We start from the raw sequence: 26,114 nt of genomic DNA on the forward strand, positions 1-26,114 counted from the left end.
CGATCTGATCTTGCTTAGTCTTCCATGGTGAGCCGATGAGTTGGGTTCTCCATTTGATAAAAGAGGACAGTGTGGCTCAACGAAATTAAGTCAAGTACCTCAAGTCACAGCAGCAATAGTAAGTGGTAGAGCCAAGACTTGTGCCCATTTGTGTCTTAATAGAGAACATGTATTTTGATCACTTAAGGACTTCAGCTTTTCAGGGTCAATTAAATTTATACCTAGGGCCAAACTTTAAAACTAGTAGCAATATTTGCTATGTTCTAGAAGACAGAGTCTAGAAATTCTCTATCAATATGACATTGTGACAGGTGATCAGCTTTAACCAGGAAGGGAGAAATAATCCCCAGAAAGTGTTAATAACACGATCGGGATGGGGCAGTTGCTTTTGGTAAACCATTTAGGTCTACTTTCCACGTCAGCAGAACTCGGCAGGCCCTGAACGGGTAGGCAGTATTATGTGGAACTAGTGGTAAAGAGCACAGAATTGATTCCTTTTACTTCTGTGTTAGGAGAGCTGTGTGCCTAGGGGAGCAGGACCCTAGCTAGCCATTTATTTACCAAGAGGACTTAGCCAACTGGATTCTTTGCCCCCAGCCACAAGAGAGCAGAGGAAAATGTCTTGTTGGGAAATAGCTGTTTCTTTTCTGCTGGGCAGATTTGAGCCCAGGTGCCAGGAATTTGCAGCCGTGTTTAAGGGGGAGTGGGAGGGTCAAGAGGAGGAGGACGAGGAGCAGGAGGGCTCTCAGGCTGCCCCCGAATTCCACGGCATCACTGCCGCCTGGGCAGTCTGGGTATCTGGCACGATTTGCAGTGACTAGGTGTACAGTCACAGGAATGGCTCTGAGCTACCAGAGGAAGGGATGGTGGTCACTGCATGCGGAAACCGCATCCTGCCCTTCAGCTTTGGCTCATGCTGGTTTTGGAAACGTTGAGTAGGAGAAAAATCGAGTTGCAAGCAATATCGCATAGCAAACCTCAGAGTGGATACCACCACAGTTTGAAGTGGTGTGTGGACCACGACTGGGCAGAAGGGAGATTTCCCTTCTCTCTCACTTTGCTGCAGAAAGAGCAGGTGTCTTCTCTTCTCTCCCCTTCAGTTCATCAGAGCATTCATACTTTACAAAGCACATGAGCTCGGGTCACTGCTCTGCTTGAAACCTTCAAGCGGCTTCCCTTTGCACTTCGAGAAGAATCTAAACTCCTTTCTGTGGCTGGGGCACGGTCCTCCCTGATCTGGCCTATGCCCCATCTCCAGCGTCACTTTGCACTGCGCTTCCCCAACTCATTCTGCTCTAGCCGCACAGCCCGTCCTGGGTTTCCTGCACGGGGCCAGGTCAGGCCCGCCCCCCAGCCTCTGCCCCTGTCACGTCTCCCAGAGCTGGCTCCAACCCACCCTTCAGGCCTCAGTGCGGAGGTCACCTGCTCAGACCCTCCTCTACGGGAACCGTCCGGTCTCATCGTGCCACTGACCTATCTCTGCAATGATCTTGTGTCCTCATTCGAGGACGGTCTAATTGGGATCCGAACCTCAAGACAGCAAGGCTTGTTTCCTTCCCTCTCACTCCACCCCCGGCCTGGCAACATGGTAGGCGGGTGACCGCTATTTGTTTTCTAATACATCTGTCTTTTAGAATCCATGCATGTTGTAGCTGCAAGGGACCTGGGCACGAGTATACCCAAGTCCCTCTATAGAGGAGGCAGCTCATAATGGTCAGATGACACCATCGCGGTCAATGGCAGATGGTCTGTGGACTGTCAGGCTGGGAGTCAGACGGGGTCTGGTCCCACGCTGATGTTTCAGCAGTTAAATCACTTACAGTGCACACATATGACAGACACCTGCCAGGGAGGCAAGCGGCTGAGATCTAGAGGGACACTAAAATTAGGGCTTCAGAAGCATCCACGGACGCAGTAGCTGCCCTGCCCGCTTGAGACAAAACCACACGGAGGTTACCCGTAGGCTGGTGCTCAAAGCATACTCTAGCTTGCATTGAACGTGGTTAGGAACATAATTTATCTCTAAATTCTTCCATCTCTTAGGACAGTGGGCCCTGAAGTTTGAGTTACAGGTCTTGATGGAGAAATGAGCCTCCAGGTTATCAAAGGCAGAAAAGAAGCTGCAAGAAGCCTGCCATTTTTCACGTGCTCAGTTGCCAAGCTGGGTGTCTCTAGGAAGCTGTTGTCTTCTGCAGGAAGCCCTTGGTCACGTCAGGCAGTGCCTCTGCTCGTACCGAGTGCCATGGACTTTCAAGACCCTTATTTATTCAGGGGAGAACACAGATTAAAAACCTGGAAAGTTTTGTCCTGACTTTGAGCTTGAACACGGACAGGTTGGAAGAGGGAACATTTCAGCAACATTAATAATCTTCAGGCATGTCAAGATTGGGTAAATATTATTTGCAAGGGAAACATCTCTCTAACGGAGGGCATTAAAATCCTAAGAAGGAGGGCCAAGTTTATACAAATTAATTGTATTCTCATCGGAGAGAAACTCGCCTGTCTTCTATCCATCCTAGATATTTTTGAACATGTAACGGTGCCCTGCTCCCTGTTGCATCAATTGGAACAGTTCTGTTTGCCTCAATATTCCTGCTTAAACTGAGGTTCCCGTCTACTCCAGCACTCGTCACCTCTACCCTAGGATTCCATGAGGCTGGATGTCACATTGCCCTTGGTCCCTGGCCCACCTGCATTCCCCTCCACTCCCGTTCTTTCCCACGTCCGGATTTCTGCTTCTGCCACTCATCCCTGCAAAGCCTGTGACTTGCCTCTCTACCTCACCAGATCCTGGCCATCCTTCAGGGAAGGAGGCTGGTTCTTCAATCTCAGGTTCTACCTCTTCCAAGAAGCGGTCTCCAATACCCCCTTCATCCACTCTCCTAGACAGGACCAAAACCCCATTTGCCATCTCAGTGGTTGAACCTTGTCCCCCGGAGTAGCCCAGAAGCTCCTGACAAGCAAGGGCCAGGTGTTTGTTGATTCTCAGGTGGCTTTGGCAACACTAGGGAAATGTTACGGGTTGCATGGAGAAATCCCTGTTTAGGAATGTGAAAGCATTCACCCGAAGGAGTCTGTGATCTCTGGGGATCTAGCAGGAGGATGCTGTCAACTCCTTGCTATTGGAGCTCCTCCATCAGTGGACCTGAGGGGCTTTCCGATCCTAGCTTACAGATACTGGGAAAAAAAAACCCTCTGTTTTACCCTCAACCGGAGCACTTAGAATACAGTGCCAGATGCTCTCAGGAACTTACCTCCTTGAATGGGAAAAAAGTCTGCTGATTGGTATTTAAAAGTCAGCTCACCTGTCCAATTTATCATACCCCACCCCCTGCATAGTAAGCACCTGACTTAACCTAGAAACTAGAGAGAATTTTTGTATAAAATATATTTCTGGGCCCATGGTGGGATAGGTTTAGATTCTGAGTCCTGAAGAAAAAAATTTGATCCTGAGGTCTCCAAAGTGGGATGGGAGAGGAAAGCAGGCAGAAAAACCATAAAACATCAATCTCTCCATTTCATCTTTAATCTCTATTATTTCTATCATCTTTCTACTTGTGTGTTTTCTAATGCCTGTAATCAGGACCCGAAAGATGAGGATATTAATGGCAATAAGTGATTCTTATCGAGTGCTTACCACGTAACCAGGCACTGTTGGAAAGCATTTAAATTCAGTTTTAATTCTCTGAGCAACATGATGGGGCAGATATCATTATTAAGCACCTTTTATAGGTAGGTGATTCACAGATGAATTTATGAACACACATAAATGGAGAGTACATGCTTACATTGTTTGTTTAGGAGTCCATGGTCCAAGACACCACTGTTCTGGGCTCTTGGCCATCCCTCATTTTCTCAGGTGCTCCCCACTTGCGTGAGCACCCTCCTACTTCTGCATGCACTCCATTATTTCCATGGTTCTGCAGGCACCCTTACTTCTTCAGGTAGCTCCCCACTTCTGTGGGTCCCCAGACATTGCAGGATCTGCAATGCAAGCCTGAGTGCTTGTTAGGACTGAAAGCCAGGAATTCTAAGAGACACAGACTTTCTCCTGTAAAAATCACTGGCAGCCTAATCCGCAGTCACTGAAGGACCCCACCCTGTGCCCTCAACTGTTAATGCCCTGCAGTGGATTCTCACAATTCCCAACCATTTCTGCGAGTCCTTTTCAAATAGGCTCACAACGGCTCTGTTCTTTTGATTTGTTGCCTCTGGGGTGACTGGCCGCCTTCCCTCCATCCCAGCTTCTCTGTCCCAATGGAAAAAAAGAACCCCTGGTTTTAAGACCCAGGTGGCAGGGGCCACCCTCCATCTGAGGAAGGCGCCGGGTCTGTGCAGTGCCAAATTAATCCAAGGTCACTGCGGCAGAGGAACCCAGCGAAGGGGCCAGGCTTCTCAGGCACATCATGACCCACCAGGGGGTTGGCAACAGCACGCCCTTAATTTTAAGGCATTGGGTTTGAATTTGAGTCACAGTGCCATATTTCAGCCTTTTGTTTGCCAAACCGCCAGTCAACTTAAACTAAAACATGTTTTTGGAAAAGACTTTCAGGGGTGGTAGGAATGCAGTAACTTGCTGGAAACATTCAAATGATCTTAGGGTGGTGATGCAGAAAAAAATAAGAATGTGCCTGGGTTTAGGTTGTGATGTTCTTTTTTGCTGCAGAGGGCTAGAGAGTGGGGTTGCAAGCTTTTGCTTGTCCTTTCTGATCTGCTAGCACCTATGGGTCCGTTCATTCCAGTCAGGAAGTGGCCCTCAAGGTTCCCCAGGACCTTGCTGGTCTGGAGGGGGAAATCGACAGCCCTTAGAGAGAGCTGGGAGACCAGGTCAGAGGACATCCTGGCATTAAAGCATTAAGATCCTCTCCTGCCTGTGTGCCTCGCTGTATCTTGTTTAAAAACGCCACATGCAAAATATGGCTTTTGGGCTCCCAGTAGTTTTTTGAGCTGGTTCTCAAACTTGGAAACACAGGGATCACCTGAAGGACAAATTTAAGTAGCAAGCTGTGGGCACCACCTTCAACTAATTAAATCAGATGCTTTAGAGGTGGGCTTCTGTAGACCAACAAGCTTTGCTGGCTATTCTAATGTGCAGCCAGTTCAAATGAGAACCAGTGGGCCATTAGCAGGCTCACTTCAGAGAGCCATGAGTCGGTGTGTGATCTCCAAAACCCTCTCCCGGTTTACTGGAGACCCACTTTCCCCACTGGCCTCTCTGTGCCCTGGCTCCATTAATCAGGACTCACCTCCTCGTGGTGACCAAGTGCCAAGCCCACCACCAGCCCAGCCCCTAGAATCCTCACCAGCTCCCCAGGGGGATTTCCAAAACGTGTTGGCCCAGAGGCACAATGTAAACCAATTTTTAAAACGACCTTTCATAAAATGGGTAAGTTGTTGCCTCTAAAGATTTTAAATCCTCTTTAAAACCCACAGTTAAAATTGTATTTAAGCCATTCGGGGTGTGTAGGGAAGGGGGTGAAGGCAGTGAGTAGAACCTGAAGCCTATCGAAATAAGGTACAAATGCCATATGAAAACCTTTCCAGTTTATATTCAAAAGTTTTGATTCAAAACATTCCACAAAATTTTCATACTTACTGATAAAAATGATGAAATCTTGAGACAGCGCTGTTAGCCATCTCTTTTATTCCCTCTGCATGGTCTGTTTTTGAAGATGACAGCCAGCATGAACACAACACATTTTTTAAAAATGTACTTGGCTTTAAAGAAATTAAAAATTTTTTTTTTTTTTTTAAGGCTTTCAAAGCTGGTTCAGTCATTCACTGGAACTAAGGAATCACTGTAGCACTGTATTAAGAACCATTAGGTGGAAGTAGTAAGATGGGGAGGACATATTGGCAAGCTACTTTGCAAAGTTGGCTTTAGGATAAGAAGTATATATGAGATGTGCATAGAGTTCCTTAGTAGAAAACCCTCAGAACACGGTGCCTATCATTAAAATGTTTTAAGCTCTTTATAAAAATAACATTATTTCTCAAATTATAGAGGACTCTAACAGTGAAGGGGAAAAAAAGATGGCTCTTTCCAAAATAGAAACATTTTCCCACTACCGCTGAACCTGACAACTCTGAAAGCATGGAGCAGTTTCTCTGACTTAAAGATTATTTAAGGAAAAGTGCTCACAGTTTACAATTAGATACTATCAGATACAAGTTCTCTATGCTGGGTCTTTATCAAGTGCAAGATTTCCTTTTTTTTTTTAAGGAGAAAAACATTTATCAACTGGCCTGAAAAGGCATATTAGGGAGAATCAATAATAATTTTGGTTAGTAGGTAATAATAAATATTGTAGCTGACCCTGAATAACAGATTCTGGTTTGCAGGGTATCTCCACAGAAAACACATTACCGAGTGGACAGCTATCCTGTGAGGTTGTTGTGAATCCTCATAGAAGGGGCAGCGGAGTCTTAGGGAGGCTGAACTAGCCTGAAAGTAGTGGAGACACCGCCTGACCTCAGACCATTGTACGTTTCCATCCTCTGTTTGCAGAGGACTCCCTGTAGCAGTTAAGAGTGTGGACTCTGAGACGGACCAGGTTTTGGATTCGATTTTGTGGCTTATGTAGCTTTGTGACCTTGGGCACGTCGTTTTACCTTGCTGTACACTCCCCTTTGTTTATTTATTATTTTTTTTTAAAGATTTTATTTATTTATTTGAGAGAGAGAGAATGAGAGACAGAGAGCACGAGAGGGAGGAGGGTCAGAGGGTGAAGCAGACTCCCCGCCGAGCAGGGAGCCCGATGCGGGACTCGATCCCGGGACTCCAGGATCATGACCTGAGCCGAAGGCAGTCGCTTAACCAACTGAGCCACCCAGGCGCCCACACTCCCCTTTGTTTAAACAGATCATCCAAGTCCCCACACTCCATAGGGTTAATGAAAGGATAAAGGTGAGTGCACATAGTTACGCGGAAATAGATTTTGGCTACTGTGATCTTGTCCCTTTGCTTTATTTCTTGTGAAAGGAAAAACAGGTAGGAAGGAGAACCATCTAAGAACGGACCGTTTTGCTGATCCGTTTGCAAAATGAAGACATCAGCACTGGGTGTCCTCCCCTGACACCTAGAACATGGAAACTATTCATATTCTTAGCAACAGAGTTTCCAGCTCCTGCCAGGCCTCTCTCCACCCAGTCTGGGCTGGGCTTCGGGCCACAGTGATCCCCCCGGAGGGGCAGAGTCACACTGAATGACACGAACATCTCATCCAGAAGCTGTCTCATGTTCATCCCTTTTGGATGGCAATAAGGGCTCAGCTGAGAGCGGACAGATCTGCTCATGCGGTCACACGCTCAGCTCAGAGCTTCTGACCTCCAAGGAGGCCTGGGTATCAGGTCCGTTGGGACGGCCAGGCCTGCATCTGCCCAGAAGACAGGTGAATGATCCAGGCCTCAAGGGGGCTTGATGTCATCGCTCTGGCTGAGCTGTGCAATCATCTGACTCAGTGACCTGGCACAGAGCAGCATAACAACCAGGGAGAAAGAAAATAAAAACCCAACCAACCAACACCCAAACAGCCACGACCTCCCCAGTTGAACCACTGACAGAAAGGCACAAGACAGCTAAGAGTGGGGGAAACAATAATAAACCGATTAAAAAGAATCATGGACTTGAGGGGCATGGTTAGACTCATTTGCTTTACTCCGTTCATCACGAATATTTCGCTAAAGCTCATTATTAAAAAAAATCCTCGCCCCCCCCCGCCCCCCCCCCAATATAGGGTTTCAAATGGAAAGCAAGTGGTCCAAACAGGTAGTTTCAAGTTTTAGTGAACGCAAGACCAAAGACCGAATAGGTTATCCCATGGGGACGGAAGGGAGTCATGGGCAAGAAGCCCTGGGGTGCTCTGAACTCATCTGGTTTTGTAGCCTAAACCACGACTGCCTTGGGGTCACCGAGGCAGGACAAGGAGGACGACAGTGAGAAGAACCCGAGGCACAGAAGGTTTTTAAAACAAGCCATGGTGTTTTCCCGGCTTGCTTACTATGAATTCGCTCTTACTAATGTTGCTGCCCTTGCTGCCTGCAGCGTGTTCCCCTTCATCCGTGGGCTGGGAGTGGCTCACAGGAGTATTATGGCCACTGCTGTCTGTCACAGCCAATGTCAGGGACATCCTAATGGGATCCACGTAAGGACGTGAAGTACATCTAGAGAGAGGGGAGTTGACAAGTCTGTTTTCTGCTTTCCTCAAAATTCCCAGTGTCCTAAGAAGTTATTTTGGGGGGAGGGCAGGAATCTACCTCAAGACAACCTGAAAAGACAATTCAACCGAGACTCGAAACCTACAGAGACTTACCCGTACGACGTAGTTAAATCTTCTGGAATCCAGAATAGCAGTTGAGAAGTCCAGCCTGTTGAAAGCTTCCCCCAAAGTGCAGTATCCATGGCGCTGAACATGAAAACAGGGGGCACAGAGGTCATTCTCCAGAACAATCCCCCTGGACTCTACTGACAAGCCGGATGCCTGTCTCAGGTGACCTGTGGCCATCTGTGGCTTTCCTGCCATGAACAGCTCTTTCTGGGAACCCCCTGTGAGCCACAACGATGGGCAGGGCAGCCAAGAGCTGCTTTAGTCAATGACTCACGTGTTAAACACCCCTCCTCATGATTTCTACCATTTGAGCCCTTGCACAAAGCTGAATGGGAAAATCATAAGTAGCTGCTTATCAAGGGAAGGTCAGGAGTTGGATGTCTGATGGGTGACAGGATGATAGCTGGTCACTGTAACATCCCCTGGGAGGGGAATTACATTTCCTGGTGTCAGCTCTGCGTGCTACCTCGTATCTCTAGTGCTTTTCTCATTGTGATCATCAGAAGCATTTTTAAGGCTTCACGAGGAAGCAAAAAGAAGTTTTGATCTTTTACCTGTGAACACACAAGGAACTGGGAGCAGAGAGCCCTGACTCCATCCCAGCTCTGCTCCAAGTATCTGGGTGGTCGCGTGTATGTTCCTGAACCCCCGGCAGGGCCTCAAACCACACAAGGATGTACAAATTCACCAAGGTCCCTGAGAGTGACAGAAATTCTATCATTCTGCCATACTGTGTTGTATTCTAGGTATCTGAGCAGATGCCTGTGCAGAGAGAAATGTACACAAAAGGGTCTTTTTTTTTTTTTTTTAAAGATTTTATTTATTTATTTGAGACAGAGAGAATGAGATACAGAGAGCATGAGAGGGAGGAGGGTCAGAGGGAGAAGCAGACTCCCTGCCGAGCAGGGAGCCCGATGCGGGACTCAATCCCGGGACTCCAGGATCATGACCTGAGCCGAAGGCAGTCGCTTAACCAACTGAGCCACCCAGGCGCCCCCACAAAAGGGTCTTATAAAGTGCCACGCAAATGTACTTACTACCGTGTCTTGTCCCCTGCGCAGGCACTAAAACTGCTGCTGTGTTTAGTGGTTAGCCCTTCTGGGGCTAAAACTTAACAAAGTTGGAGTCTGAAGAGATCTCAGAACAAAAGAAGGGGGAAAGAAGGGCTAACCACCAAACACTTGTCTCACTGAATGACTGGGGAGTCCACCTAGCAACTTTTGCTTCTCACGCTCTCTGTAGCCCTAAACCCTGATGGTTGGGTGGGTGGCAGACTGCTAGTCACCACCAGCTGCACCCAAGAAGACAGCCATGATTTGAAGTAATATTCTTGCCCAGTTTCCCTCCCTACCCTGTCGGGAGGGGCCTAAAGCTAAGCATATTCTTTTTTTTTTTTTTTTTTAAATTTTTTTTTAAGATTTATTTATTTATTTGAGAGAGCGAGAATGAGAGAGAGAGAGTACATGAGAGGGGGGAGGGTTAGAGGGAGAAGCAGACTCCCCGCCGAGCAGGGAGCCCAATGCGGGACTCGATCCCGGGACTCCAGGATCATGACCTGAGCCGAAGGCAGTCGCTTAACCAACTGAGCCACCCAGGCACCCAAGCATATTCTTTAATAAACGGATGGATGCTCACCTCTTTAGTACTTCCTTTGTGAACATAGATCCATTTTTCTTGGTGGAAATCTACAGAGGCAATAAAGAAATAAAGAAATAGATAAACAAACAAAAACCCCACACAGCTTTAAAATTTGCAACACGCCCCAAATTTTAAACTTGTTTCTTTTTTATGTATTCCCAAGTGTCAAACGTTTTGACAAACAAGATGAAGACTCTACTCACAACCTATGAGATGCCAATGCCTGACTTCTGCAGCGCATACAGACTGGTGTTACAGCTCGCTTGGTCTGAAGCACTGCAAATCTTTGATCATCAGACTTAGTAGGCCAAAGCTCCAAATTGAAAAAAAAAACCAAAAAACCAAAAAACCCAAAAAAACCAAATACCCAAGGACAAGTTTGTTTTAAATGCCAAGCCTACAACTTATACAAGGCCATAAAAAGTAGAAATAAAGCAGGTAACATGAGGAAATCATCTTGTACAGGTGGATTAAACTAAAGATCTATAATTCCCGCTTATTAATAGAACTTTATACTCTTACATATGGCATCTAGAAATGTAATGGTATTTATATAAGGAAAGAGGGAGAAACAAATCTATTTCCAAAGCCTCAAAGCCCAGTGCCAAATAAAAACACATGCTGGAACTGATTCAGCTGACCATATCACTGTATAATAACTAAATTAACTATGGCAGATGTAAGTGACAAGCAGGAGAAAAACACCCCAACTACCAACTGACTTATAAACAAGACTATAAAGAACACATTAATCTTGCTTGTAAAATGCACAGCCAGTTGGAGTGCAGAGATCCCAGTAACCTCTGTCAATGACAGTCAGCATTAAAGCAGATGTCTCACATTCAGGGTCTAATTCCCGCCCCCCGCCCCCCCCAACCAAGAACCCATCCTAACGATCTTCAAACAGCTTTCTTCCAAGTTCAGAACAAATGGCTTACACTGAGTTTTGGTTTTGCTATTCAGCATGTCCTTCTTTCTCTTCTTGGCTGCAACATCATAGTTCAGGCTGTTGAAAAGATTCTCCTTGTTGTATACTTCCTTGTTGCAGTAACTAAGAACAACAGAAGAGGGGATGAGCTGTGACAGCTATACTTTAGTAAGAGCTGTTTCTATAAATAACTTACTGGGTTATAAAACATACATCTTCCCAAACAAAACAGTAAACCCCCTTGAAAAGAAGTCTGTTCAGGCACAGACCTCCCTCTTTGGGGATGAAATATTCTCGCAGCTCTGTGGAAGGCAGGGATGGGGGCTTCTACTTCTTTTGAATTTCCAACAGTGCCTGCCATTGTGTTGGACACACAGCCCTGCACCCTTTAACTAAGGGCAATGCCGGGCACTACAATATTACTTTAAGCAAAAAGGATGACTGCAGTGGGGAGGGAGAGGGAAGATTATTGGTATCACTGTAGGCCACAATGCCTTCATTTTGCAAAAGCATCCACCCTAAGCTGCTTTCTAAAAAAACAAACAAACAAAAAAACCAAAAAAAAAAAAAACCACTCCCACAAAAAAACAGCTTTATGGAGATAGAATTCATATACCATACAATCCACCCATTTAAAGTGTACCCAAGCTGCTTTTAACGAGCATGCTTCTATCATGGCTTTGAAACATGATCACATTTGCCAAAAATCAGACTTATACCCTCCATTTCTAGGAGATGTTTAGCGTACAGTGCTAATTGTTTAAGTTTCACGTAATTCTGTGACTAACACTAGGCATCATGCTGCGGGGTGAAGACTTCGGGTCCTAAATGAAACCAGCTGAATTCACAGTTCATAAATTTATAAGGGCTGAAAAGACCGAAGGGCCCTAACCACAGGTCACTGAAGGATGCACAGGTTCAACTTGGGTCAGGTGCATACTTCCGTCAGTAGGCTGAGTTCTAGGCTATTACACCATGTAACTTTACAGAGAGTCTCTGAAGAGTTTCTGTAGAAGGGATGATAGAGAAATATCAGGAATAGTGAGTAGCTTCCCCAAACCCCATGGGTATGGATGAGCAAGGCAGGATTTATAATGCCCACCGGTAAAACATAAACTGGGGGCTTTTTCTTCTATCACCAATCTATCAGAGTCCTTTAATTTTCTGAGTTCCTCTGCTGAATTTAAAATGGGATTTGCTTTAGATCTTCTGACATACATCTGTTGGGTAAAACGAGGCACACCTGCGTTTCTCCGTTCAATGGACATTATGTAAATAGTAAGAGAGAAAAGAGGGTTTAAAACAATTTCCAGTATCCTGTTGCTGCAATCATTTCTCAAGTAGCACTTCAATAAGTATCTTGCTACATAAACACACGTGACATCACCAACAATATACGTGGTGTTTCTGGACCCATAGGGAGGAGCTTGATGGGTAATCATTTGTTAATCTGCCCTAGGAAGGCCATTTACTGAGTTTCCTAATATCTATAGCCTTCTTTTCATTTGGGCGAAACAGGATATTTTTAGGTTTCACAGAGATTACTGCAGAAATGCCCTCTCTTAGAGACAGTTTCTTAAGCAAGCCAAGGGTGAATGTTTGGGGCCAGGCTTTGTGTCACACAGAAGCGGGTGCTTGTCTACCTGCATGACTAGAGCATACAGAAGCACTGAGCAGCCAGTTACCTGCTCCCAGCTCAGCAGGAAAAGAGGGGCAGAACAAAGGGAGAGCTGAACTGAGTCCTTAGAGCCAACAAGAAATTTCAATCAAAGTTGAGGGGGAAGGGAAAAAGAGGGAAGGTCATTTGACTGGTCCATGACATACCAAAGCTGAGAACAGCTTTAGAAAGCAAAGTTAGAACCTTTTGTGTGTAAAGAGGCCACATGAAGGCTTATTTTTAGAGAAAACACACTCATGCACCATGAATGAAAACCAAGAGCCTAAATTCCACCTGTAGAGAACCATAAAATGAAGTGGTTTTATTCTCTTAATCACACATTTGAGATTTAGCAGAAAGTTTTCAGAGCCTGGGCCATAGACTGTGGCCATTCCCCAGAAATTTTAAGTATTTATAGTTTATCTTACTCTCTTCTAATTGAGAACATTACCCAAAGGAATTTGAGCACCTGCCTTCCTTATAGAAATGACAATGACCTGCTTTAAGTCCAAGTGACTCATTTCTAAAGTTAGTTTAAGAAGAATTTGACATCGTTGACGATGCTCTCCCACTGTCGAATGTAGATAAAGCTTCAACCAAAGACAAACCCTGCACTTTTCTCTTGGTTATTAGGTTTTGGATTCCTGAGGTAGGGCCTGGAAGGAAGGAAGGGCTATGAGATTTATTTGTGTTGCCTGCTTATAGGTTTTCTGTCAAGCAATAATTTATTTTGAGAGTTCAATTATGTCCATTTCAAGGAAATGCAAAGCCAATGGAAAATTACAACTGAAAATTTTAACAAGAAAAGCCACCGCCATTTAGGAACGATGACATTTAATTTTTTTTTAAAGCAAAACTATTTAAAGAGGCTACTTTCTTCATTAAATTCAATAATGGCCACTAAAGTTGCTATTTTGTGGTCAGTTTTTACTAATCTTGATTTTTATAGGCGCAGGCCTAGAATAAGAAAAAAAGACCTCTCCCAGCCCTCAACACACACATACCAAGATATTGAAAGACAACTTTAGAAAAGGTGGAAAGATTTCAAAATCAAGACCTTTTGGGCAGAGGAGATAAAAAGGGAGGGAAGGGAAAAAAGGAGGCCTATTTCTCATTTTGTTCGCATTAACAGGGCATTTAAGAAAGCTGCCACTGCCCCAAAGGGCTTAGTAGTAGAGTAAGGCCAGTGAGATTTCTATGCTAATTTGCTCCCATACATACCCAAATGGTCAAACTCCCTTGGCTAGTACCCAGATTGTTTTGGTAAAACAAACAGCCTAATATATGAAGCTCATAGACCAGTGGCTTCCTGGCACATAGTAAGCACTCATAAAAATCTGAACTATTATTTTTATCTCCTGCACTACTCATCCAGGGTACCAAGGTAAACTTCCTGCTTCCTGGTTCAGCCTTAGGTACACTGGAAAGCAACATTGGGGTTTTCAGCTGCAGGACTGTAGACTTGGAGAAGAGGGGCCTGAGGCTCACATCGCTGAGATTACTCATCCTGGGGGTGGGTGAGGCGGGAGTGGGGGCGGGGGGGAGGTTGTTGGTGAGAAGGGGCTCCTAGCTGGCATGGGCTTAGTACTGTTCTGCTGTTGGAGGGGGACGGGGCTCGGAACAGAGAGACAGTGGCCAGCAGAGTCCAGAGAAGGTGTGCTGTGCAGACATGCTGTGGTCAACACTAAACACTGTCCCCAGGTCGGGACACACCAAAGGCACCCTTCATTCCCTATTCTTGTTCAGGCAGCTCACAGGATGGTACATGGAATTAGAGAAGTGTACCCTGCCTCTGTAGTTCTCTGTTTTATTGCCCGTTCCTGTTCCTCCCCCTTTTGAAAGGGTCTGCCTTTTGTTTTCTCCTAACAGGAGAGGCATTCAGCTTCACCTGTGTAGGCAGGCATTCAACCCAAACCTTACTTCACAGAGAAGCATCACCAAGGCTAAAAACAGTGGGGATATTTGAGACTACAAACCTAGGTCTCAGAAGACCAACTGCTTTTAAGTTGGCAGACTTCTCATGCTAAGTAGGGAAGGGATTGTTTACAATTGATGGAGGGAAAAAAAATACTCCATAAACAGACAGCCAGCTGCTTTGCTAGGAGCTACCAGATGATTCCTAAACTCTGACTCATCCAAGAGCCACAGGTGGTCCCTGTATTGATCACCATTTGTTATAACTATGGCAGTGCCACACCTCAGAAGGCAGGAAATGGGAAGAAAGAAAGGCGGCTCATAAGGGGACAGAGGGGTGTAAAGCTACCTGATCCAGCCTAGGTTAAACTTCTGCGGTAAATTAAAACCATCTTCAGGTCTCCCATACTATGGCCAGAGAGGCACTACTATTTGCTCCTAAAGGGGAGTGAAACCAGCTTATCTCCTGGAGCAGATACAGTGTGAATATTTATAGGAACCAGAGGCTCTGTATTTTTTTTTTTTTAAAGATTTTATTTATTTATTTGAGAGAGAACACATGAGAGGGGATAGGGTCAGAGGACGAAGCAGACTCCCTGCCGAGCAGGGAGCCCGATGTGGGACTTGATCCAGGGACTCCAGGATCATGACCTGGAGGCTCTGTATTTTGAATCCTCCCCTGCTGAGCCCAATGGTCTGCATCCTACTGAAGAGCATCCTACAATTGTATCTGGGTGAGCCACTGCGGACACCATTCAGCAGATCATTGCTGCACCTCCCCAGAGAGAATCTGAACTGTTGTACAGAAATAAAGTACCGAACTAGCAGATCATCATTCCTTAGGAACGAGGAGGAAGGAAGGAGCCTTCCAGTCTAGGAAGAATAATTTAGGCATAATTGGTAACTTGCATCCCTAAAAGGGAAGAGTCTAGTGACAGCCGTTGGTCTTTTTATTTTACTATAAGTAAATGATCTGATTTTCCATAAATGAGATTTCTTATTTGCTCCCCAAACTCCATTGGAACTGCCTCAAAGGATCTTTAACATAAGAGTTATATATGCTCTTATCTCTCCTAACAGACCCCTAGGATTAAATGCTTTTTGGTTTTTTGTTTTTTTCATTGGAAGACTAAAGGAGTTTTAATGCTTTACAAACCACAGACAGCTAGGGGAGGGGGTGCTCTGGAGGTCAAGCTATCAAAATAACCATACTTTCTTGTTAGTTTTCTTAAAATTGAGTGCCAGGGGCTCGCCAAAAAAAAAAAAAAAAAAAAAAAAAGTCACTGGTAAATCTCAGTAAGCGGGAATCCCATCCAGTTACAGAACTCATCACCGAAATCAATTTAAGGGCTCTGGTACCAGTGGTTTCAACCAAAGGCTGCGAGAAAAGGCCCCCAAGGATGGCTGGGCTGCACTGATCCCCTCTGGACCTTCTTTCCTTCCTTTCAGATTTTATTTATTTGACAGAGACACAGCGAGAGAGGGAACACAAGCAGGGGGAGTGGGAGAGGGAGAAGCAGGCTTCCCGCGGAGCAGGGAGCCCGATGCGGGGCTCGATCCCAGGACCCCGGGATCATGACCTGAGCCAAAGGCAGACGCTCAACGACTGAGCCACCCAGGCGCCCTGGACCCACTTTCATTGCCCTTCTCACCTGTGCCAAATGGCGGGGATGTGGAAGTCGACTGTTGAGATCCGGGACTGACAGATTCCTGACCACTTAACTTATTAGACAGCACTCCTGTGTTATTAACCAAGCGGAGCACCCGATCGAGCGGAACTCGGCTTTTCCACCAGACTGACAGAGCTCAGGTGGGACCTCCCCTGAGCCAGGTGGACTTTCTGCAGTCGATAGGCATCACTTGAAATTATTTCGGCCAGGAAACTGACCGAAAGGCCCCCTGAGGAAACAGGTGCTAATGCTTCGTCCTTTCAGAAGCAGAAAGCTTGTGGGTTCCATGCCCGCCCCCCTTCCCTCCTCCGCAGCTCTGCAGCCGCCGCAAGTCTTCACCCCGGTTCAAGTCCGCCCCGCAAGCGCCGGTGCCCCGGGGACCATCTGGCCGCCCCTTCCCGGTTACTCATCCTCCCTGCCCACTCTGCGGTCGCCTGCGCGTGGGAAGAGCCTGGAGGTGCTGGACCCGGGGTCCATCGCGTCACCCGACTTGTGCCCACAGCGCTTAGGCGCTCCGAGCCCCGCCGCCCCGGCGGTGACAGGCGCGCAGCCCACTCGCCCGCGCCCCCGCACGGGCAAACTGCGCGCCTCGTGTCCTTAAGGCAGGGGTCCCCTGAAGTTGGGTGCTTAAGTTTGAACGTTTGCGGACAAGATCCGCGGTTGTCGTCAGATTCTCAGAGGAACCGGGGTTCTGTAGAGTTGTGCCCACTCGGAGACGCTGACCTTGAACAACGAGAGAAACTAAATTCTCCGAATCCCGGGCTCTGGCGACCTCTGCAGAAACCCTGTCAACTCCCCACCCCACCCCCCGGCCCGGGCTCCCCTCCTCACCCTGTTCCAGTCCTGCCTGCTCCCGATTCACCCGCCCCGCGCCCCGGAAACCAGCCCAGGTCTGTTTCGCGGGGCTGGAAGTTGGCGGCGGATCCACTCACCTGCTGAGGTCGCTCACGAAGCTGCCGCTCTTCTCATCCAGGAAGCGCTTCCAGCCGTCGGCCGTCTTCACCCAGCTCTGCCCCGGGGACCGCCAGTCCTGCCCGAGGAATGGCATGGCACCGGGGAAGACGCGACGGACTCGACGGACTGACGGACCGGACCGGCTGGGCGGCCTCGGGGAAGTGCCGCCCGGGGCGGGTGCTCGGGGTGCCGGGGCCGGCGACTGGGGGCGGCTGCAGGGAAGCGGCGGGGAGGGCTGCGGAGCCGAGCGCCTGTGCTCGCGGAGGGCGCGGCGCTGGGGAGGGCCGCAGGGCGCGCGGGGCTGGCGGGACTGCTGCGCCGCGGTCGCGGCCGCACTATTTATCCCGGGCCGCGGGCTCCGGCCCTTTGTTGCCGGAAGAGCCGCCTGCTCTCAGCAAGGCCCCCCCTCCCGCCCGAGCCCACGTGGCTTTGTTTATGGGCTCGGCTTGTTTTCCGAGGCGCCCGCGGCTCCCGCTCCTCCGGCTCTTGCACAACCACGCGCCGGTGGAAACTTGAAGCCGTGCTGCCAGGCCGGGGCTCCCGCCGCCCCTCCGCTCCCCGCCCCCCCCGGGCGCAGCTGCCGCGGCCGGGAGAGCGGGGCCCAGCGCTCGGCAAGACGCGCCCGGTCCTCCCGCCGCTCCGGGGCTGGCGAGGTGCGGGAAGGAGGCCCGAGCGGCGTCTGGGTCACTCCTGGGCGGGGCTGGGAAGGAAGGATACACCCCCCCCACCCCCAGCCCCGAGCTGTCACATCGAGTCCCGCAATCACAACGGCCCTTCGGGAACGGGGCGGGGGGGAGGTGGGGGGAGCACAGAGCGGTCGGGAGCAGGACTGGGGAGTGGGACGACAGCCTCCTGGCCTCTCTCCCCTCCTCGACCCGGCTCTGGGGCGGAAGAGGGCCACCCCTGCGAGGCGGCCTGGGGAGGGGGGGCAGTCCCCACCCCACCCAGCCCCCGAACTGTCGTTAATGGGTCCGCTGCCAGGCCCGAGTCCGAGGGTGGCAAAGGCAGGAGAAGGACAGGGAGGCCGGGCGGCGTCTGATGCCTGCGGGGTGGGACTGGAGAGCAGGGACAGTCCCCCAACCTACTCTCGGCACCCTGAGCGCGCAGCGCCCACGTCTGGGGCGCCGGGCCCCACACGGCGCCGCCCCGAGCACGTTAGAGGCGCCCGAGCCTCGCTCCGGCGCCGGGGGCTGGGCTTTTGTTTTGAGGACCCGCTATACCCTCCCCTCCTTCCCGCCGGGCTGCATCCTCTGGGCTGTTAATTCCTCTCCGGGAAATAGCAGGCCGGGAGTTTTGTTTAGCTTTGGTGAGCGTTCCGGTAGAGGGACGCAGAATGCCCCTCCGCCCGACCGACGGGGACTAAAGGAAGTGCGGCGAACAGGCCCGGCCTGGGCGCAGGTGCCGAGACCCTCACCAACTAGCTCCTTAACCTAATCGTTTTAAACTGGGGAGAGCAGGCCCGGAGCAGGGGGCGGGGAGCTGCACGGTCTTCCAGATGAGGGCACAGAGGGCCCCAGAGAAGAGTTAAGCCAGTGACTTTCCCAGTTTGGTAAGGCTGGCTTCTTCACAGTCCTTAGTACAATCTGAAGTTACCCTGTTCAGTTTTACTTTTTATTTGTAACAATCCATCCCTCTCCATCCCTCTCTGCAGAATGTCAGCCCCTTGAGAGCTGGATGGTCTGGTTCAAGGGGCATCCCAGCACCTTGCCAGGCCAAAAGTTAGACCTTCAATCACTATTTGAGTAGGTGAATGGGAGGCTGTGGGAGGCTGCTAGCATCAGGATAGCTGCTTGCCCTTCATGACTTCTAGCTGTGATGCTTCACCGTCTGATCTATTGGGCGATTAGACTGCACGAAGCAGTCGCTGCAAGTTAAAATTGCATGCTCAGGAATTAGTTTCAAACTCGATCCCTCCATATTCCTTTCTCGGCAGCCATCTGTAAGTGTCTTCTGTTCCACAGACTCTGTGCAATCTCTAAGGCTTAGAGTAGGGCAAAATAATTGTGGGTGTGCCTTGGGAGGGTGCATGTTGGAGGGGGAAGGAGATGTTTTTAATAAAGTCTGTTTTCAAGTAGCCAGAGTTTTCTGATTCAGGTTTCCCACCATAAATAATTTATTAGTGTGGTAATAGTAAAAATAGCTTGTAAAAACACTGCAGAAGGTCCTACACAAATGATAAACACTATGATCATGCTAACAGATGGGACAATGTTGGGTCTGGCCTTTGTTGGAGAGAACTGAGATCTGCAAGGGAGCATAATTAAGGGATGTGATTATTATAGATGTCTGTTAGTTATATGTCAGTAAGCTACATCACTCTAGAAACCACAGAAGGCAGGTGATTTGAATTCTCATTCTGCTAGAGTATCATACTGCTGTCTGACCTGGATGAATGACTTAAATTCTGGAGGCTCCGTTTTTTGAGCCATCAAGAAAAAAAAATAGAGCCCCTAATAATCCTTCCAGGATTATTTAGAGAGTGTTGTAAATGGGATTATCAGTACAAGTTCTTTTCTCCTCCCCACATGACCCATGGCTTCTTAGTGATATGCACTTATCTGTTTTTTTTTTTAAGATTATTTATTTATTTGAGAGAGAGAGCACAAGCAGGGGGAGGAGCAGAGAGGGAGAAGCAGACTCCCCTGCTGAGCAGGGAGCCCAACGTGGGGCTTTATCCCAGGACCCTGGGATCATGACCTGGACTGAAGGCAGACGCTTAACTGACTGAGCCACCCAGCTGCCCCTATACTTCTTTGATTCTTGACATTGGACTTGGCCATGTGACTTGCTTTGGTCCGTGGGGTGCTGGTGGATGTGAGGTGAGCAGAGGATATGGTGTGTGTGCTTGTGGGTTGGTCTTGTCCCCTTCTGTTTCTGTGAATGCCATGGCAAGAATATGCCCTGGGTGTAGCCACTGCTCCAACCTTGGTCCCAGGATGGGGCACATGGAGCAGATACCTCAGCTGCCCCACAAGGAAGAAATCAGTGTTTATCGTTAAATGCCACGGAGATGGTTGTGGTCTTTTGTTACGTAGCCAGTAGCTACAAAGAGTTGAGTGGCTGAAAGTTTGTCAAAGTTTTTTTGACTTCTAAAATTCAAGCATAAATAGGAAATCACCTTTTCTGGGGGGAGGATAAGAACAACTGCTCCGAAACCTCCGTCTTTGTCCCTAGTCCCTCAGCTCTATCTTCCCCCTAAAAAAAAAAAAAAAAAAAAAGGTTGTAGCTATCATATCTTAACCCAGCCTTCTTCTGAAGTGTCAGTGACTGCTTTAGATTTCCCTCACCACTAAAAATCTAACTTGACACTTCTTCAAACACATGGTTTCTCCTGGGAAGCCTTGGCATGCTAAGCCCCTCAGGATAAAGAATGTGCTAGGCCATGTCTAGAACAGTTACCTTCTTATCAGATCCTGGCTTGACTTCACAAAGTCTCTGTGAGTGGGGGCCTTATCCTGACTGAGCATTGAGAACCACCAAGGCAAAGCTTCGGACTGAAGATACAGAGGCAGAAGGATGCTCCGGGAATTTTGCAAGGCACAGACTGGGGAGGACCAGCATGGCCTCATGGTTTGAGCAGGGCACACCATGCGAGCACCACGATGGTGAGTCCCTTTGCATGGACACTGAGCCATTGCCTTTCCCAAACAGCTTCATGCAACAGATTGCCCACGTTATATGCTGGGTATTTGATTTTTTTTTTTTTTTAAATGTGTGTTCTCCCCTATGGGGCTGCGAACTCCTTGTGGGTAGGGCCGTGTCTTAGTGCTTTAGTCACCATGGTGCCTATTAGGGTGCTTGCTACGTGACTCGCAACCAATAAATAACTCAAAAAATGTGGTTGAACTACTCTGGGATGCAAGGTAGGGAGGAGGAAGGGATCCTACCCTGCTTAGCTGAGCCCTCCACTGGTGGCGCCTTACCAGTTGGTGAGGCAAATAGGGGAGGTTAAAAGGTAGCATCTTAGGGGAAAAAAAAGTTTTTATTTTTATTTTTTTAAAATATTTTATTTATTTATTTGAGAGAGAGAGAGCATGAGAGGGGGAGGGTCAGAGGGAGAAGCAGACTCCCCGCTGAGCAGGGAGCCCAATGTGGGACTCGAACCTGGGACTCCAGGATCGTGACCTGAGCCGAAGGCAGTCGCTTAACCAACTGAGCCACCCAGGTGCCCCCCCAAAAATGTTTTGAGTGTTTAAATGCTTGTTCCCCTCATGACAGGTGCTAGCCATGCTAAAGACCCTGTGTCAAGCACTTTGCGAATGTAATCCTATTTAATACTCCTCACAAAAGCCTGTGAGCTGGGTATGGTTATTCCCTATTTTATAGAGTAGGAAGCTGAGGGTCTGAAAAGTTAGGTAGCATGTGGTGAAACCCAAGCTGGTACCCAGGTCTGTCTCCAACCCTAACTGGAGCCAGATTGGGTTCAAATCATAGTTCCCCACTTAAATAGCTGTGTGACCCTGGGCAAGTTACTTAACCTCTCTGTGTCACAGTTTCCTCATTTGTGAAATGGGAATAATGATAGTATCCACCTCAAAGGGTATTGTGAGGATTTATCGAAATGATATATATAAAGTACTTATAAAGGGGCCAGCACCAATGGTAGAGAATATTCTTACCTTTAGGCAAAATTTGAGCCTCCATCTTTTACTTGCTTACGTTCATGTCTACCCACCAAATTTTAAGTTTTGAGGGCATGGAGCATAGCTCACTCAACTAATTTCCAGATGGGAAAAATGGCCTATGTTGGAGCACATTATACAATGAAATGATAGTTTGCATGTTATTAGTTCCTATTTATTGCACTTGAACTATGGAAATGGACTTTTTTCTGTTCAGAAGACTACCTTTCCAAAGGTAAACCCAACATAATTTTAGCCTGCCCACTGCCTCACAGGGCTGTTTAGAGAATTTGTTTGTAGGAAGGATTGAAAACTTGATAAATACGAAGTGCTGTGTTGTTTCTACCCCAAAATGACATTCGTTTATAGTTTTGGGGGAGGGACTGACTACTTCTCACTAAAATGCAATGGTTTTTTTTTTGTTTATAGTTTCTCTTTTTGAAAGGGTTTTTTTTTTTTTTTTTAAATACTTATCAGCAGTAGTTGTAAGTTAAAAATAACTTTAGCTTGTTGGGTGGGGTGGGGGCTGGGATCAACCAAATCTTTTGGCTCACCCTGTCCCAGTTAGGGTGAATTTTATGAAGGGGGAGCCAGAGGAACTCAGGATATTAAATTCAGCCTGTCAGTGTTGTCACAGGATACAACAATTTGCATATGACCCTACACCCTGTCTGTCTAGGGTGTGGCATCCTTGAAACAGTGTGAACTACGTCTGTTAGGTGTGTTTGAGTAGGAATTGTTGGCTGTGTGTTATTTTTGGTTCTCCGGCTGCAATGAGTCCTGCCAACTAAATTAAAGTCGGTCGGACACATGTCACTGAAAATATTCTCATTACTTTAATGAGAATCATTTGGCATTCCTCAAATGTGGGCCTGGTTCTGTTTGTGAGAGAGGGTCAAGGGCATTTTGCTATAATCCTCCTTCTTTCATAGCTCAGTTGTTCAATTTTAATGAAAATTCTTTTTTTTTCTTTCAATAAGTAGTAAATAGGATTTGGAGGCAAGGCTGCTAACTTTTGTACAATATAGGGAAATGAATGAAACCACAACATTTTACATGAATAGCCCAGACTTCTAGTGTCTTTTTATAAAAACACATTTTAAAATGAGGATGTTAAATTTGTTGTGGCTGTCAAGTTTTAAATACAATATCAGTGCCTGAAATTGGTTAAAACCATCCTATCTATAACCTTTCAAATGGTATCTTGAATAGTTGAGTAACAGGTTTTAGTTCTGAGATTTCTCATATACAAAAATAGCTTGGACTGAAATTCATCTAGACATTGTGTCTTGTGGGTTACTTACTTATTATCACTAATGTTTATATAACTTTGCAAGGTAAGTATTTTTATCCCCATTTTATAGATGAAGAGACTAAGGCTCAGATACGTTAAACATTTAATCACAGGTCTGCTTAAAAATCAGAACAAACTTTTAGAGAGGTTACCTAATCCAGTTCCCTCCTTTTACCCTTGAGAAGGTTAAGTCCCGTAAAAGAGAGACTCACTTGAACACAGAACTAGTTAGTAGCAGGCCTGGGAATTAGGCACCATGAGACCAAACCAACAGGGTTGGAATGTTCCATTAATCTTGCTGGACTGACCAATGTCCCTGAGAAATGTAAATTTTCAAGTAAAATTCAAATCCTCTTATTTACACACTCCAGTGATCAAGATTTTATTAGGACTTGTTATCAGTGAGTTTGTTCCAGAGGGTACAAGAAAAACAACTTGATCCCCTAAAGAGGCTACTCCTCAAAGTCACCCAGGATCCTAGAGAAACAGCAGGGTTGAAAAATCAGGTGCCTTCTAAGTACTTACCTGACCATCAGATTGAATGCAGATCTGCTGCTTGTTACATTTTGACAGCTTGTTGTAATCACTGCATGTTTTGACTCGTCAACCCTGGTGATTGGAGAAGTGGTTCATGAGTCATATGGAGTGTGTTTCCTCATGTGAATTAATTACTGAATTATCAAATCCTGGAGAAGTCACTTAACCCGTTTGGTGTTCAGTTTTCCATTGATAGACATACCTGTTGTAAAGATGGTTGTATGATTCTCTGGGCATCATTGATTGAAGGGTGATCATTAACAATGATTACAAATTTTCTTCGGGAAATAGAAAAACACAGGTCTCTCCTGTCTTTCTTATTGGGTGGCTGCCTGTCATACCCATCATTTTTCCACAGAAAGAAAAGTCTATAGATGTGTTCTGCTCACTACAGTATGCCGTATGCCTGGCATGTATCAAAGAATCAAAGTGCCTCGGTGTATGTGGAACTGAATTTCTAAGTTGTAGCCTAGAAATTGTGGTCCATGAACTGAAAACCATTTTACCGTTTGTCTCAGATGATTCAATAATGAGCCCGTGAGGTTTTTTTTTTTTAACAACAGTACATTCATTTCAGGAAGAAGAATGTAATTTAAAAATAAGTACAGAATGTTCATCTTCTTTCCCTTTCTGACTACAGCCTGAGAAATCCAGTCCCTTAAGGGACATAATATTTTCAACCAGGGTTTACTGTTGATAGTAATTTAAGAAATAATTCAGTCTTTTAAACATCTGCTTTGCTAAAAATGGTATTGTATAAAAGCTTTTTGCTAAACGTCTTCAAATTGTGTATTTATTGAAGAGATGGGGCATAAATTAGATTTTTTTCTCTCCTCTGTCAACCAAGCAAAAGGAGTGGTTATCTTTAGTTCTGGTTTTGATCATTTTACAGGCTGTAAAATTTATTATAGAATATCATTCATTCTTTGTCTCAACGGGGATACCTCATGCCTTTGCTATGTTCCTGGTACTCTTCTAAAACAACTTAGAACATTTACTCTCAGGGAGCGTATAGGCTATAGAGAGAGAGAGACATACAAATATGTATTCCTAAAATTATGTGGCATGTGCAGTGATAGGGATTTGCATGGGGTTTGTTGGGACACCTGAGAGGATAAATCATGTGACCCAACCTGGAACCATCAGGTGAGGCTGCCAGGAGTTGCTCCTGAGCTCAGTCCTAAAGGATGAGTAGGAAGTGATGAAGCAAATGGTGATTGATCCCATCCAAGTGTTGAAGAAAGGGGAATGCCAAGGAGGGCTTTCTGCACCCTTCCCTTTTCCTTCCTTCTTTCCTTCTTTCTTTCCTTCCTTCCTTCCTTCCTTCCTTCCTTCCTTCCTTCCTTCCTTCCTTCCTTCCTTCCCTCTATGCCCAATGTGGGGCTTGAACTCATGACCTCAACATCAAGAGTCAGATTCTACTTTAGGTGGAAGAAGAAACAAATGGTTGGGTGGAAGGCTGAGGACTGTTCTGAGTGAGACCTCACTTTCACTGGTTTTAGGGCCACCAACAGGAGGAACTCTGTGTTTCCTCTGCCCTGGGGGGATTGCCTGTGTTGCGGGAGGGACTTCTTTCTAATTGCCCAGGCCTGCCTAGGGAAGAGGGAGGACCTCCATTTAGAACATTCAAAAGGGATCCTCTCTTTCTGTCCTCCGCTATCTGATCCATCTTGAATAAGATGGTTTTTTTTTTTTTTTCCTGACAGTGGTTATAGCACACAGTCCTGTCCTGTGAAATGAAATGTTTCATTTTCAAATGCCTTAAAAAATGTTATGTATATATATGTAGTGCTGTTCTCACTACAAATAAGTTATAACAAACTTTCTTTTAAACAAAGAAGCAAAGAATGAAATTGCCCCAAACCAGTAAGTAAACGGGTGGGTGCTGAAAATTTGTTTTATGTCTATATTCTTATGTATATATTTTTACCATCCAGTTTGTACCTTCTGCTAGCCCCCTGATTTGGGGTGGAGGGTGGGGATGCCTCACGTATCTTGGTGAGAGGTAGTGCTGACTTCCAAATGCAGGATCTAAAGGGACCGGATCTTCTCTCTCCCTGCTGTGGTCAAAGTCAGGGGCAGGCATGTGACCTGGGCTGGGCCAATCATACACACTTTCCTGCAGAAGTGATGGAAGGAGGTTTGGTGGTTCCTGGTGGGAGGGCATTCCTGGCCAATGTCTTTGGAGAGGTTCTGACCCTGGTTGGCCCTGCTGTAGCAGCTTTGCTATGATCCTTGCTGTCTGGTCCTCTGGGCTCTCTCAGTTCTTGCCTCAGTTTCCCATGCCTGTTTCTTTAGCCTCTTGCTGATGCTATGGACCCCGATAGTCTTCCAATAAAATATTTGTGCTTAGAAGAGCCAAGGTCAATGTCTGTAGCTTGCTAACAGTAATTGTTAGCAATTCAGAGGCATTCAGAGCCTGGGTCACGTAAAAACACACGGTCTCCTCTGCCCATCACCCCTCCAAGCCCCAGTGGTCTCATGTGCTTATGTGTGCACTCAGGCCAACCGTTGAATTAGACCAGAGAGGATGATTTGTAAGTATTAGGACTTACCTAAAGAAATCATCTGCT

General features: G+C 46.8%; 1 protein-coding gene across 2 annotated transcripts in view; it reads right to left on the reverse strand.

Moving 5' to 3' along the window:
• FBXO32 (F-box protein 32) overlaps positions 1–17,182 on the reverse strand; it is a 29,702-nt gene extending 12,520 nt beyond the window's left edge. For both annotated transcript variants that reach the window (XM_044914304.1, XM_021688777.1), the window contains exons 1-4: positions 17,067–17,182; positions 10,904–11,016; positions 9,963–10,012; positions 8,313–8,405 (exon numbers count right to left, since the gene is read on the reverse strand). In XM_044914304.1, the coding sequence (XP_044770239.1) occupies positions 8,313–8,405; positions 9,963–10,012; positions 10,904–11,016; positions 17,067–17,182 (372 nt within the window). The remainder of the gene's footprint in view (positions 1–8,312; positions 8,406–9,962; positions 10,013–10,903; positions 11,017–17,066) is intronic.
• Between the last annotated feature and the right edge of the window lie 8,932 nt (positions 17,183–26,114).

Source organism: Neomonachus schauinslandi, chromosome 4 (assembly GCF_002201575.2).
Source record: "Neomonachus schauinslandi chromosome 4, ASM220157v2, whole genome shotgun sequence".
NCBI classification, from domain to species: domain Eukaryota; kingdom Metazoa; phylum Chordata; class Mammalia; order Carnivora; family Phocidae; genus Neomonachus; species Neomonachus schauinslandi.